This window comes from Paroedura picta, chromosome 1 (genome assembly GCF_049243985.1).
Source record: "Paroedura picta isolate Pp20150507F chromosome 1, Ppicta_v3.0, whole genome shotgun sequence".
In the NCBI taxonomy this organism is placed as follows: Eukaryota; Metazoa; Chordata; class Lepidosauria; order Squamata; family Gekkonidae; genus Paroedura; species Paroedura picta.
Genome location: NC_135369.1, coordinates 144826814 through 144842099, shown reverse-complemented (window position 1 = coordinate 144842099; position 15286 = coordinate 144826814). Strand labels below are relative to the sequence as shown.

Sequence of the window (15286 nt, the reverse complement as noted above, 5' to 3'; positions counted from 1 at the left end):
ATCTTTTGGTTTTGTATAGCTTATATATCTATGTATAACACTAAACATAAAAGTGTCTGATAGGGTTATGATGTTTGGCAGATCTGAAGATTCATGGAAAGATTGAAAAAACTGAAGATTTTTTCTTACATGTCCCTTTTCCCCTGCATAATTTAAGACGTACCACTGCTGCTTGGTTAAAAACCCTTCCCTATATATTTCGATGACACTGCAATTATTAGGATAGATAGAAGACTGCAAATAGACAGGCAGTGAATAAGTTATAATCATTTACAGGGGAGGAAAATCAAAACGCCAGGGGTTGTGATACAGTGCTCTTTACAAAAGAAAATATATTAACTGCAATGCTTGTGTACTATGTTTTATTAAAGTGAAACAATACTGTCATTCTTCTAGTCTGAATACTTCCATTAAAATTCCATGCATTTCAAACCCTATATCCAGACCAATGTCTAGCAAAGACTGGGCACGCAAAGATGATGCAAGCTTGGTATAGGATCCAACCTGGACCAATTGTTCTCATAAAGTTACTTGGCTCTCTAACTGACCCATCCTGATGGGAGGGGGGCAATTCTTTAACTATCTTAATTTTAACATTACTTAGAAGTGTGTGCCTGGCCCCATTTGTCTAAGGATCATGGACGTATTGGTCTTCCAAAGGTCTGAATAGAGGGACTTCACCATGTGTGTCTCACACTAGCACGTGCTTGTTTACTTCAGTGTATCAAGCAACATTTCCTTCCCATGCATTGGGGGTCCTTTGTGTGTGTGTGTGTGTTTGTTTTTTTCAATAGGAGCTTAAATGGGAGAATTAGATTTTGCATGAACTGAAGATTCCCCCCTCCAGCATAAATATTTTTTTGAAAAGTGTGAAGCATACGATGTTACAAATAGAGCTTTGTAATAGAATAGAACGTCTCATCCTCAATAAAGTCTACTTGCTTTTTTTTTTTCTTGCATGACATCATATTTTTAAAAAAGCTAAATTTCAGTAGCGACTTTTTTTGGTGACCAAAAAATTCAATATTTTGTTCTTTTTTGTGGGTGTTCTGTTTGTTTGCAGTCAGATGAGTGAGCCTCATAGCGGTTTGACGCTCAAATGTGCCAAGTGTGGAGTAGTTTCAACAACAGCTTTGTCAGCCACCACCGCCAGTAATGCCATGTTAGTCCTAATCATTTACATCTTCTTGTTACAAATCTTATACAGTGCATGTGAGAAAATACTACAGTGATGGAAAAAAATTGGGCTTACTAATACTGGACCTAGTTAATTAAAAAAAATAAATGGCAACCACACGTTTAAAATTCAATTGGGGCAACCTTTAGAAAATAAACTATTGATCTTTATATATCTGTGTAAATATTTGTCGTTGGCTTTCACGTTAACTGACATGTTGCCATCCTTAAATAAGAGAAATATTTGTGTAAGGATAGGGTTGTGCTTGTGCTTTCACCGTTCTACAATGCTGTTGTTGCTGCTGGTTTCCCGCCCCTCTCTATCGCTCTCTAGGGCATCCCTTTGGAGCTCCTGTGTGGTCCTGCCTCTCCTCGCTCTTACTTGGATGTCGGCAGTTCTCGCCATGACGGACAAGCGATCGATATTATTTCAGATACTCTTCGCGGTATTTGATTCGTTGCAAGGCTTTGTCATCGTCATGGTCCACTGCATTCTCCGAAGGGAGGTACGAAACAGCTTCTTGATTGGTATCATTTCTTAACCTACCATTTTTCTGGACAGAACGCTGCACAGAAATTCAGTCGGTTGTATCCAGAAAGGTAAAAAAAAAAAAAAAAAACAGGGTCAAAAGTCAGTAAACCAGATAGGGAACCTTAATGCCAAGCAGATGAGATAGACGGCCAAGAAAAATGAAAAGGTGCCCTGGAAGGTTAATACAAAGAGCAAATAGACGGACTGAAGTGAAAGAGTAAAGTGCAAGTAATAAAACGATGAAGAGTAGAAAGATCTGAGGTCAGGAAAAGCCTGGTGAATTTCAAAGAGCACATAGTTCAAGTAGCCCATAAGTTGAACACTTCCTTTGCTGTTTGAAAAGGCTTCAAGAGGTCTCCTGTGGTGCTAACATACATAAATTACTGGTATTAAGATTGGAAATAATAAACAGAGCAGATTCTGATGTAGCACTTGACATTCACAAGGCCATTTCCACAACAGTACATAACAGGATCCTACATAAGGTGTCCCAGATGTACCTTTTTACATACCTTTTTTTCAGAAGTAAGTTTTTGAGCTGAAGCTATCAGCAACCTGCAGTTTGGTTCATGTTGATCTATGTGGGGAAGTTAAATGCCTAACAAACTTTAAACACTGAATCAGGCTTTTATAAAATAAACACAGATTTAGGGCTGGATTTTAAAAACTGAATGGAGTCGGTCCTTGAGAAAGATGGTTGCTGTTGTCCTCTTCCTGCTACAACCCCTTGTATGCCCCTCCTCAGCAACTCCTAAGAGCTAAGGGGCCCTTAAGAGCTGTGTGAGATGTGGTACATGAGCTGCAGTCAGAGGGGGACATTGAGAGAAATAACTTTCCCCCAACTCATGCAAGATTTAGCTGGGGGGGACACAACTTCTGCCAGTTCCTTTGTACTGCCTCCTTTGCCATCCCCAAAGGACCCCCTACTCATCTTAGGAGTGGCTTTTCAGTGGACACAACACGGTCACCATCAAGGCAGGTTTTTAACACTCTTGCATCTCTGTATTTCTATGGTTTTAAATTTTATGTTTTTCTACGCTTTTATTCTATTTTATATTGTTTATAAACTTGTCTTATATTTTGTAAAGGCCTATGGCTATATACAAATAAATTATACTACTACTACAATGGACACAGTGCATTACTGTGGGATGAGAAAGCTGGCAGAACGACTCTTCTGCTTGGCTTGCAGGATCCAACCATCTGCATTTCTAGATAGTACAGGCAGCTGAGTGCATCCATGGCAAATTGAATAGCTACCCAGACTACTTTATGTGTAGTATCTCTGTTGACACTAGTGACAGTGGTGCAGATACCTTTCACATATAATTTTGCCCACATATCATCTGAACTACTTACCACGTCAGCTGCTTCACGAATACTGCTTATGAAACCAAAGGATATCCTTTTTGTATATGATGTGTGAATCAGTGTATATTGAGAAGTCCCACTTAATGTTGTGCCCCAAGCATCTAACCATCACATGGTAAAGTCTCAGAAAACAGCTTGTTTTAGAGAGCTCATAAATTTTCCCCAAGTTTAAAACCATGTCTTTACCTCCTGATTAATAGATAATGAGTCTGCCATGCCCGTGTGTGCCACTGAATTCACATGAAATATGGAATGTGTCTTTTTGAGCCAAAACAATAAATCTGAAAGTCAAATTACATGGCACAGGTAATGCTTCCATTTAGAGTAATAGTCACACGTGTTTTGCTCTGCCCATACTATTACAATATTGAAGGCATAAAATACCAGCTACATAATCGATCATGCCACTACAGCATTAATGCTTGATACATTGTTAAATATATTGCTTGGATTCAGCCTAACATGTCTGCAGGTTAGATGGATTTCCACCTGCGGGACATGACTTTCTTGTCTTCCCTCACTTGCTGCAGCTGAAAATGGTCCCCCAAATGCTGCTCCTAGGTCTCAGGGAACCCTCAGGAAGAGTGGGGGAGGGGAGCAATTTGGCTTGCAGCAGGAGGGGGAAGGTGAGATAGTCACACTCCATGGGTGGAAATCCTTTTCCCTTAGGAAATATTCAGTTGTATCCAAACCATTATTCTGCACTGAACAAAATCTAGCTCAGCATTTTCAACTGTGAAATCCATGGGGATTTCTTACTCTTTGCCGTGCCATTGTATTTTGAGACCATCCTGAATCACAATGCTTTTGGGGTTGTGACTGTGCTTCTTCTGAGATAACCACTAGATGTGCTTCTGGTTGTTTCATTATGGAAAATGGAAAAATCACACCAGTCCGTTAAATAAAGTTCTGGTTCATGCTTTGGTCATCCTGACCTTGTCACTCCTCTGTCCAGAACTATGCTGTCTAACCATTCTCTGGCTTTAACCACATTTAAAGCTGTTCACAATTCAGCTCCATCTTTTTGCCTGCATCTTCTGTCTTATCGTTGCTTGTGACCTTCACACCTGCAACCTCCAAAAAGTCTCCTATTCTCTTTAATGATTCTACCTGTTCTTCTGCTCCCTCGTGCACCTCTCAGAATGCCTGCCTCATAATAACACTTTCTTTTCCTTCAAATCACTCCTAAAAACTGTCCTTGATTACTTTGATTTCAGTTATCCCTCTGACCTAATGGAAACACAACCAAAGTATGTGGAGGACATTCTTGTGATGTTCTCCATTCTTTCCCTTCTTTTGCCTTCCTTCCTAATTAGATTTAAGTTGCTTTGAGGCAGGCATCTGTCTTTATTCTGAGCTATGTTTTTATGCACTCTCCCATCTCACCTAATGAATGAAGCACAAAGCACAGACTTTCGGAAGTTTCAAACCAAGTTCATCTTTGCTGTGATGCTACCATGCAGACACCCAGGCCAATCAGAGCTGGCGTCTTCTGCACCCTCTTAAATCTTGGCTAAGCCTATTTTAAAATCCCACTTTGTGAAGGGGGCTCCAGTTTCCTGCATCTGGCTGGTATGGTAAAAATGGGACCTTCATTCAAGACTTTCCAAGGCAAGAAACTTTCAGTTCTCTCATATTGAGTGGAAGTAGGGAAAGTGTGAGAATAACCTGCAGTCATGTCCAGCATGGCTCATGACTTTGTCATGATTTATTAATCCGGTCTATTTACTGATTTATAATTCAGTTTATACCCCGCCATTCTCGTAACCAGCCTGCGGTGGATAACCATGGATATAGCCCCACAATAAGACCCCACAATAAAACCCCCTTAAAAACAACCTCCAACAATAAAACCAAAAAAGCTGGCAGCAGATTGAAACCCAACCCCATCCCCATTCACAGAAAACAAAAAGATACCTCAGGGGGTTAATGGGGGGTAACCTATTGGTCTGTAAAACACCTTGCACATTATTATTATTAGTTATTATTATTCAAGCAATTCAGTAGCAATGTTTATTTTTAAAGATGTTTATGGATAATTAGGACCTTTGTCTTACTTTTGTTTCGCCTTGGGGTAAGTGACAATGTAAATATTAGCATGCTAAAATGTGCAGATGTAGGCAGTATTCAAAACTCAGTTCAAAGCCCAGAGGGAGACTGGAGAGCAACTGGAGGATGGAAACAGGGGAACGTTGTGAGATTCCTTGCTTGGATTTAAAAGAGACAACGATTCTACATCAGCTGTCTTTGAAACAACCTTCGGTTATTTTTATTCAGTTAGCACAAACAAATCCCATGCTTGCCACAAGATGAACAAGGTGCCTGGGGATCATGCACACCTCCCACTCAAGTCACATTAACCACAATGTGCGTGTTACATATTATGAACATGGCATGTTATGGACTTAAATTGAGCCGTATTACACAACTCCAGCTATTGGCGGTAATGGGAGAAGCACCCGTATATTTCCTACCTACACATTTTCATGTAATTCTGCCTTTGATATCTAAATATACAGCCCTCAATGTCTAAACCACATGGGCTGAAAACATGTGCACACATGTGAGGAGAGAGGGTAAGTCATGAGAGCTTTGAATTGGTTACTGTTGCTAAGGAAACCACTTCCTTGGTACCCGCACGTTCAGCACATCTGTCTCTATTGCTCTGCCTGGCTCCCAGACAATCTTGCTGCTTGATGTGGAGGAGAGGGAGGGGGACCAAGGAGATGCTTTCTGTACCCAGAGCACTGCATATACAGCAGAAAAAGGAGGGATTCGAAGATGCTCACACAGCTCAGTTGTTTGGAACAGTGTGGTCAGACAAATAGAGGCAGCCAGCAGCAGAGTGACCATGAGTTTGCTTACTCTTTTGTCATTGGGCAAAGGCAGGCAAACATACAATGGCAGAAATCAGCTTCCTTTCCCCCCCCCTTTCAATTGCGCTGTCTTATTCCTTTATATGCCACTTTCCTTTTGGATGCAAGGAATCAAAGCAGCTTATAAAAAGTGAAACCGCCCAATATCCATATATATCCAGATCTCAGGCCCAAAGAACTAGGAAAATAACAAAAAAAACCCCAAAGTATGAAAACATTGAAAGGATTGTAAAGAGCGAAGCCTTCTGTCCTGCGGAAAGTTCTTGGAAGTTCTTTTTCCACGTAGAGCTACTCTACAGTTGCTGGGTTGGTCCCCACTATATACAATACAAACTGCATACAAGGAATTGTCATTCCAACTTAAAATTTGCTTTGAGCCAGGAGGGCTGCGTCACATCATTGCAAGAAGCACTGTAAATACCACTCTAGATCAAGGAACATTCAGATGGCTTAACTGTTATGTTTCTTCTGTGTAATAGTTTTGTCTATGACTGTTTTTTTTTATAATAAAGGGGTTCAAGTAGGTATGTGATATCTCCCACCAGGTTCAAGATGCATTTAGATGTCGATTAAGAAACTGCCAAGACCCGATCAATGCAGATTCTTCAAGCTCGTTCCCTAATGGACATGCTCAAATCATGGTTAGTTTTTTTATTTTATCCTTGACTTCTGGTTCTGGACACACACACACACGTCTATATTCTGCTGATTAATATCAACCCATCTATAATTTTATTTTATTGGGCATTTTTGTTGTAGTTGCGTTCTGCGGCACGCTAGCCTTTATTTGTTTATTCATGTGACCATCTGTTGCACAGACCCCTTGACTCCTTCCCTGTCTGGAATGGAGGATGCTGAAAAAACACTGGAGTTATGTAGGGTTAACCAGAACAAAGGTTACCATTTTATACAGTGAATTAAAAAGTGTTTCAAATATAACCCAGCGCTTAAGGAAATATACCACTAGTTGGAACTTTGGAAATGTTACTTGACCCCTGCAAAGCTTTGGGCTGATGTGTAGTGGAAATGAGTCTCCATGTAGTCATCTTTTTGCGACAGACTAAATATAGGACCATCATCACATAACATAATCATATAAAAGAAAATGTTTTTATAGCAGACTGAACAGCTTTACTCTCTGCTGACTTCCTTCACTTTGGCTAAAAGATCCCTCATGAACCCTACACTGGTCATAGATAACTGCCCCAAGAGAACTGTGCAAAAATGGAGTAAAGGCAGCGGTTAATTAATTCAGATCAAGCCTGTCTGTAGAGAAGCACTCTGAGCAGATGCCTGCCTCCCTTTGCTGCCACCTCCACAGTTGCTCTCATACTAAGGAACAAATGAAAACTTGCTCTATGTGGTACTCATTGTACCAAGAGTGGCTCTTGCAGCATCCGAAGTCACAGGCAACTACCGTCTTGCTGAAATTATGCTTTAAATTCTGACTTGCTTGAGGGTTTTTTCCTTGATTTTATTGTGAACTGCCTTAGAAATCTCAGCTTCAAAAGTAAGACTATAAATATGTCTTCTGTTCAATCAATGAAAACAAATGCCATAACTCCTTTGATAACAAATTTCCCTCTGTTAACAACCCTCCGAGTGTGAAGTCCTAGTAACAGAAGCCCAGTTTTAAGGAGAGGGAATTTTGTCATTTTCCTGTTAAAGAACTTGGCTTCAGGCTGATTTGCAGGACCTGAATTTAATTCACTTAAATCATAACGGACATCCTCAGATACAATCCTTTTCAGGCTGTGGCACTCAAAGAAGGCAAATCAGCTTAAATCCTGCTAGTTCTTTTTGACGGAGTAGGAATAAGTGTCCAGATTAGTACAGATCAGGGGTAGTCACTCTGTGGCTTGAAAAGAGCTACAGTCACAATTACCATCTACCATAAGAGCCACATGCACTTTCATTCTTGGCACGAGGCCTTGCTTCAGGGAAACTCACAGCTTGCCTCTTCTCCTGCTACAACGTATCTAGGGGTGTGCCTGAGTATCCCAAATGTATCCAGGTTTTCTCAAGACAACTGGGGGGTGGGATCCTGGGAGATCTGAAACAGCAGAGAGAGAGTAGCAGATTTTTCCTGCCTCTCAGCTGTTTGTCCTTTCTACTGATGTCCTTTCAAACTTTAAAGGGAGTGCAGAAGACAACCCGAGGGAAGCTCAGCTGTGCTGGGGAAGCAGACTGATTCCCCCTGGCTTGGCTTTGAGATATTTTCTTGTGCAGCCCAGTTTAAACCAGGCTGCAAGGGAAGCCAAGCCAGCCTCAGGATTGGGCTGTTTTCTTTAAAAGCTGCTGTTTTTCTTCTCAGGCCTATTGGACTCCAAAAAATTCAGAATATCCCCCTCCCCAAAAAAAAGAAACCCAGATCCGAATACTGTACTGGTATTGAGATCAGAAATCCTGACTTTTTCCTGGCTTCAATAGACCTGAACTGAAAAATATGAGTTTAAAAAATTGCACACGCTACAGCTGTCAACCACAGGTGCCAGCAGACAAGAAACTATTTCCTTTCACTGAAACATGGAACAGGTGTCACGTTGGGGAACAGTGCCCAGAAGAGCCACAAGGATGTCAAAGAACCATAAGTGGCTACCGAGCCAGTAACTTCCACTGCCGGAGATACAACTCTTAACTATGTGATACAATGTGTGATGTGATCTCACCACCCTGAATCTCTCAAATACTGATTTTAAATGCGGGAGAGGCGAGAAACAGTGCAATGACATCCTACCATGCATTGTTTGTCCTCGACAGTGTAAGGAACAGGAAGAGCAAAGAGACTGGGCAGCAACACCAAACCCTTTGCTATACCATCGAGCGTAGAGCTCACTTGCTGACTGATAATTGCCATCTCATGTAACTTTTCTTTTTTTACTCTTACAGACAGATTTTGAGAAAGATGTGGACATAGCATGCCGATCAGGTAAGACTGTCAAGCTACCATGTAAAAGCAAAACAAATATAGATATATTTGCCACTGTAAACTAGAGTGACGATCCCCAACCTATGGGCTGCGGACCACATGTGGTCCTTCGACTAATTGGAGGTGGGCCCCGAAGGACGCCTTCTCCCCACCCCCGGCCCTTTACTTCGTTCCCCTCGGCCCTTTACAACACACTTCATTGTTGTGGCATGTCTGTATCTTATTTTGAAGGGATGTTTAAACATTACCATAGCGATCAGAGAGCATTAGGGCAGTGGTTGAGAGTAGAGGAGTAAACTACCCCCCCCCCCACCGGGCCTCAGTAAAAGGTGTTGAGTGGTCCCTGGTGTTGAGTGGTCCCCGGTGATAAAAAGGTTGGGGACCACTGAACTAGAGGACAAATGTACAGATATAATTTTGGTACCCAGGGACACTTTATATTCTATATCGTAGCTATGGTAACTACAATAGGTAAGAGCTCAGAGGTGGAGCATGAAACTTGAGAAGGGGAATCCTATCTCCTCCCTGATTGTTGAGCCAGGATAAGTTCAGGCCCAACCACTCGCCTTGGAGCCCATCCAGAGCATCAGCAGGTGCCAAGAGCCTCTCTGCCAGGCCCCAGGCAGCTCCACCACAGTCACAGCTCAGCTCAGAGCAGTTCCTGGCCTCCACTGCCATCACAGCTGGGGCCAGAGTGGCTCCTAGCCTCCTCTGCTGGACCTAGAGCAGTTTCTGGCATCTGCCACCAAGCCCAGGTTTTAAGGTTGTGTTGCAACCAGGACTGTGCACTTCAGCCACCCAAGCAGCCGTTCCAGCCCAAAGCAGCCGGCGTTGCAGCACGGGGGGGGGGGGGGCAGAACACCAGTCAGCACATATACGCAGGCACGCCCGCATGCGTGCGCCAACTGGCACGCTGGCACTGGCACCACCCCTCCCCCTGTGCTGTGGTGCTGGCTGCTTGGGGCTGGAACGGCTGCTTTGGTGGCCGAAGCACACAGCCCTGGTTGCAACTGCCACCAGGCTCCCCAGCACCACCACAGAAGCAAGGCAGCTGTTTTGCCTGTGCATGGATAGAAAATGCTTTTTAATTTTTAAAAATTGCTTATTTTACTTTGGGAGAAATTTAAACACTTCAGATTTTTCTGTAAACCTGAGGAATCCCTCAAGTTTGCTGATAATCCATTTAGCCTCAGTAAGGCCCTGATTGGTAGGTTTAGTTATCTGCAGACAGGACCAAGCATCACCATTAGTATACACTTAGGATTTTTGCTGACCTGCTCAGAATGCATTTTGGTATACAAATTAGTGTGAGAAAATGTACATGACCCTGCGGAAATTGGAAATCTCCACAAATAAAACTTGTGGGAACTGAAATCAGCCCAAATACGTAGAAAATGAGGATCAGACCAATGAACATTCAACTTCCTTGTAATCCTTATACCGGAAGGGACAAGGTACAAATCTGTACACCGCCCGTGGCGCCGCGGGCGCCACGGACTAAATAAAACAGTAAGGGGTTCTGGGGCGGGATGTGTCCGGGATGAGGAAGGGTCCGGATTGGACCCTTCCTCATGACAGACAACCGGAGGGACCAAACGGCAGGCGCGAAGCGCCTGCCGATTGGTCCCTCCGATTCCCAGCCCCAGCAACTGCGAGCCGCGCTCAGCGCGGCTCGCAGTTGCTCCCGGCCTGACGTGGTGAGAGGCGCGAAGCGTCTCTCACCGCGTCAGGCCGGCCCCAAGGAAGCCCCCGCCGCAAACACAACACAAGACTCCAGCCGCCGAGAAGCTGCAGAAACAAAAAAAAACACCCCCGGAGGAGCCTTTCGCCGCTAGCGCGACGAGAGGCAGCAGAAAAGAAAACCCCTGTAGGAGCTCCAAGCCGGCACGCCCACGAGAGGCAGCAGAAAAAAAAAAACCCTGTAGGAGCCTTTCGCAGATCCAAGCAGCAGAAAACAAAACCCTGAAGGAGCCTTTCCCAGCTCCAAGCAGCAGAAAAAAAAACCCCTGTAGGAGCTCCAAGCCGGCACGCCCACGAGAGGCAGCAGAAAAAAAAAACCCTGTAGGAGCCTTTCGCAGATCCAAGCAGCAGAAAACAAAACCCTGAAGGAGCCTTTCCCAGCTCCAAGCAGCAGAAAAAAAAACCCCTGTAGGAGCTCCAAGCCGGCACGCCCACGAGAGGCAGCAGAAAAAAAAAACCCTGCAGGAGCCTTTCACAGCTCCAAGCAGCAGAAAAAAAAACCCTGTAGGAGCCTTTCGCAGATCCAAGCAGCAGAAAATAAAAACCCTGTAGGAGCCTTTCGCAGATCCAAGCAGCAGAAAACAAAACCCTGAAGGAGCCTTTCCCAGCTCCAAGCAGCAGGAAAAAAAACCCCTGTAGGAGCTCCAAGCCCACGAGAGCTAGCAGAAAAAAAAAACCCTGCAGGAGCCTTTCACAGCTCCAAGCAGCAGAAAAAAAAAACCCTGTAGGAGCCTTTCGCAGATCCAAGCAGCAGAAAACAAAACCCTGAAGGAGCCTTTCCCAGCTCCAAGCAGCAGAAAAAAAAAAAACCCTGTAGGAGCCTTTCACAGCTCCACGCAGCAGAAAAAAAAAGCACCTCCTGGTGCCCCCTGGGTCCTAGCGCCCATTGCATTCCTGGTTGCAATGGGCTTTCTTGCTAGTCAAGGAATAAGTAGATCAAATAAGCAAGCCTGAGAAACAACTCCAAATGACAGAGATGAAGAGAGTCAGAGGCTGTCAAAGCCTCCAACATCTGTGAGTTGTGTAGATGTAGAGGACTGCATGCAGCTAAACTTTAGGAAGTACAGGGTTTAGGAAGTACAGCCTTAAAAACTCCTTTTTAAGCGATTGTATCAGTGTGTATCAGTGACTGGGGAAGGCACTGGCAAACCACCCCGTATTGAGTCTGCCATGAAAACGCTAGAGGGCATCACCCCAAGGGTCAGACATAACCCAGTTCTTGCACAGAGGATGCCTTTACCTTTATCAACCAGCCAACTCACTAGCCCAAAAGCTGCTTTTCTGAAAATACCTTGTGCTATCCCACTGAGAGAAGCACTTCAGTATATCTACAAGCCTATCCTCACTCAATTTTGAAAACTGATAAACGATTTAGACTTCTTTTCTGCTTGTTTGTTTGTTGATTTATTTATTCTTTTGGTTTCTATCCCACTGCTATCTGTAGACTCGTGGCAGGTTACATACAAAAACTGTAAAAACCCCAATAATACCGATCAATCAAAACCCCTTAATATTTATAAAGCACAAGACAGCGGCATAGTCCCCATTCCTCTCCAGTCTTTAGCCGATCATCACAGGGTGGGGTTTGTATGATTGTGCAAAATTGGCCGGAGGAAGGGCCCCAGTTTTTCCTGACCACGGCCTCAACCAAGACCTGACACAAGAGCTCCGTTTTACAGGACCTGTGGAACTTAGCCAGCTCCATCAGGGCCCTCAGCTCTTCCTGAAGCTCGTTTTGTGATAGTAACAAAAATGCAGGCAGCAATTTGCTGTGCTCACGAGTTCTTTGATAAAACACAATAAAGGAAGGGGGAGTATTCCTCGTCCTGAGCTCTGCTGTGCCAGCAAATAAATACTTAGCCATGCATTACACCGATCAATATACCAGCACAATCGTGCCATTGAGACAGTAACACCGGCTATGCAGGATATTGCACCAGGGTTTATCTTACTTAAATCTACACTTCCCGTTTAATTGACTACAAATTAACTAATTCATTTCATGTGTATTCCACAGTTACGGGTCACATGGAAAAGAGTTTTTGCAAGAGCAAAAGGCATTTCAGAGTGAATGAAGGGTGTCAGCAATTGATGCAGATTTCCTTCACACGTTGCAGCCCACCCCACTCTCAGGAACAGCTGGGTGAGGGACAGTTCAGGACAATTCAGTAGGAAAAGAGAAAAAGATCAATTCCATAGATGAAGGTTCGTTTATAGGATGCAGAGTCCAAACCAATGTCTTTCTCCCTCTTGCTTATTCATTTAATAGAAAAGCAATTTTAATAGGAAAGCCCAGGTTAGCCAGACCTCATCAGATCTCAGAAGCTAAGCAGGGTTGCCGCTGGCAAGTATTTGGATGGGAGACCTCCAAGGAAGACTGGGGTCATGGCACGGAGGCAGGCAATGGCAAGCCCCCTCTGCATGTCTCTTGCCTTGAAAACCCCACAGGGGCACCGTAAGTCAGCTGTGACTTGACAGACTTTCTGTCTCCACCAAAGCCATTTTAAATGGTGGGTTTTAAAACCATTAGCATTCCTTCAACTAATGTTCTAATAATAGAATAAACATCCTATGATTTCCTGAAGCATCCATTATTAGAACTTGACCAGGAAAGATGGGGGGGGGGGGACATTTACAGAAAGGGCAAGTTTTAAGGTAATTATAACCAGAATTTACCATGTAATAATTCAAGGATTTAAATTTCACTTTCTTCAAGGAAAGGTTTAATAGTAGATGATTAGGTGAAGCAACTTGATATGTGTGACTGGAATGGATACTTAAAAATTCTGAAAGGGCTTTCCATCATTTCTGCTGAGTATGTTCCTCTTACAACCTAACTCAGTAAGAGCGTAGCTTTCCTTACTATACGTCTAGCATTGGTGCTCAGTCTAATTCCTGCCCTAATGAATTCTTGCAAGCAGGCTGAAAGTTCTGTCGGCTGGTCCTTGTAAAACGTGGTCCTGTTCTTGTTTTGTTTTTAAATCCACAGTCCTTCATAAGGACATTGGTCCATGTAGAGCAGCGACGATAACAGGAACGCTTTCAAGGATCTCCCTGAATGATGATGAAGATGAGAAACCAGCAAACTCTGAAGGAATGAGCTACTCAACGTTGCCTGGGAATATAATTTCTAAAGTGATCATTCAGCAGTCTGGAGGTATGCACATGCCCATGAGCATGAGTGAGCTGGCCAATCAGTGTCTGAAAAAAGACAACACAGAGTTGCGACGGACTGTATATTTATGTACTGACGACAACCTGAGAGGTGCCGATATGGACATAGTCCACCCTCAGGACCGATTGATGGAAAGTGACTATATCGTCATGCCCAGGGGCTCAGTGAGCACGCAGCCATCGCTGAAGGATGACAGCAAGTTAAATATAGGCATGGAAACCTTGCCTCACGAAAGGCTCTTGCACTACAAAGTTAATCCTGAATTCAGTATGAACCCCAGTGTAATGGACCAGTTCAATATGAGTTTAGACCAACATCTTACTACCCAGGAACACATGCAGAACTTGTCTTTTGAACCCCGCACAGCAGTAAAGAATTTCATGGCTTCAGAAATGGATGATAGCACAGGGCTAGCAAGAAGTGAAACGGGATCAACCATATCCATGAGTTCTCTGGAGGTCAGTGAATCAGAAAATAAATGCATGCGTGATACAGATGTGGAATATGGTGTGTGGAATTCAGTTCATCGTGGCTGCTTGGCCTCTGCTGCATACAAGCAGTAGCCTGAGAACCGCCTACCTGAAATTCAGTCTCATACTGCTGTGGATTATATATATACCATCCTTTCTGGCAACACACAGATTGGTGAAAATGACCCACCTGATCTACTGCCTTTACAGTGCCCAAAAGTCACTCATGTTCAACAGCAGGGTGTAGAGAGTCAGCGTGGTGTATTGGTTAAGAGCAGTGACTTTGAATCTGGCAAACCGAGTTTGATTCCCCCCTGCACCTGCGGCTAGCTGAATAACTTAGAGTTGTCCTCATAGAGCAGTTCTCTCAGAGCTCTCTCAGCCCCACCTACCTTACAGGGTGTCTTTTGTGAGGAGAGGAAGGGAAGGCAATTGCAAACTGCTTTGAGACTTCTTCGGGCAGGTTAGGAAGTAGAGCTGTAGACACACCCACCAGGGCCCTCCCCTCCCCTCCCGCTCCTGGCCCACCATTGGCCATTCTGGGGAGGAGGGGAGGTCATGACCATATATGATCATATCGCCTTAAAGATGTTTTACGTATTTTTAAAAGATATTAAAAATTAATTACCACCCATTCAGGAAACCCTTCCAGGTTTCCATCAAGAATCCCCAGGGTTGCGAAAATCTGCATTAGATGCTACTATAAGAAATATAAAGTTTACAGGAAAAAAGGAACAAAAGATCAAAACCCTTTTCTGCAAGAAGACATCCATGAAATTTAGTGCCTATATATATATATACATTAATAATAAGGTGACCAGATTGTCCCACTTTTGGAGGGACATCTGGGGGTACCTAGCAAATTATACTTATGTTGAAATTAAAAAATATATATTACCATACTATTTTTGCATTCTATACGTTCTATGAACTTTTTGTTGCTCCATATAGACCAAATTTTTAATCAAGAACCACCCCAGTTAATGGTGTCCCGCTTTACCAATGTTAAAATCTGGT

The 15286-nt window shown here is 43.5% G+C and overlaps 1 protein-coding gene across 6 annotated transcripts in view; it reads left to right on the top strand.

The window, feature by feature from the left end:
- Positions 1-15286, top strand: part of ADGRB3 (adhesion G protein-coupled receptor B3) — a 628454-nt gene that overhangs the window by 580874 nt on the left and 32294 nt on the right. For 5 of the 6 annotated variants that reach the window (XM_077307622.1, XM_077307604.1, XM_077307632.1 and 2 more), the window contains 5 exons: positions 1064-1162; positions 1511-1682; positions 6501-6596; positions 8845-8884; positions 13614-14257. In XM_077307622.1, coding sequence (XP_077163737.1) covers positions 1064-1162; positions 1511-1682; positions 6501-6596; positions 8845-8884; positions 13614-14257 — 1051 coding nt within the window. The remainder of the gene's footprint in view (positions 1-1063; positions 1163-1510; positions 1683-6500; positions 6597-8844; positions 8885-13613; positions 14258-15286) is intronic. The other variant, XM_077307613.1, reaches the window with a different exon arrangement.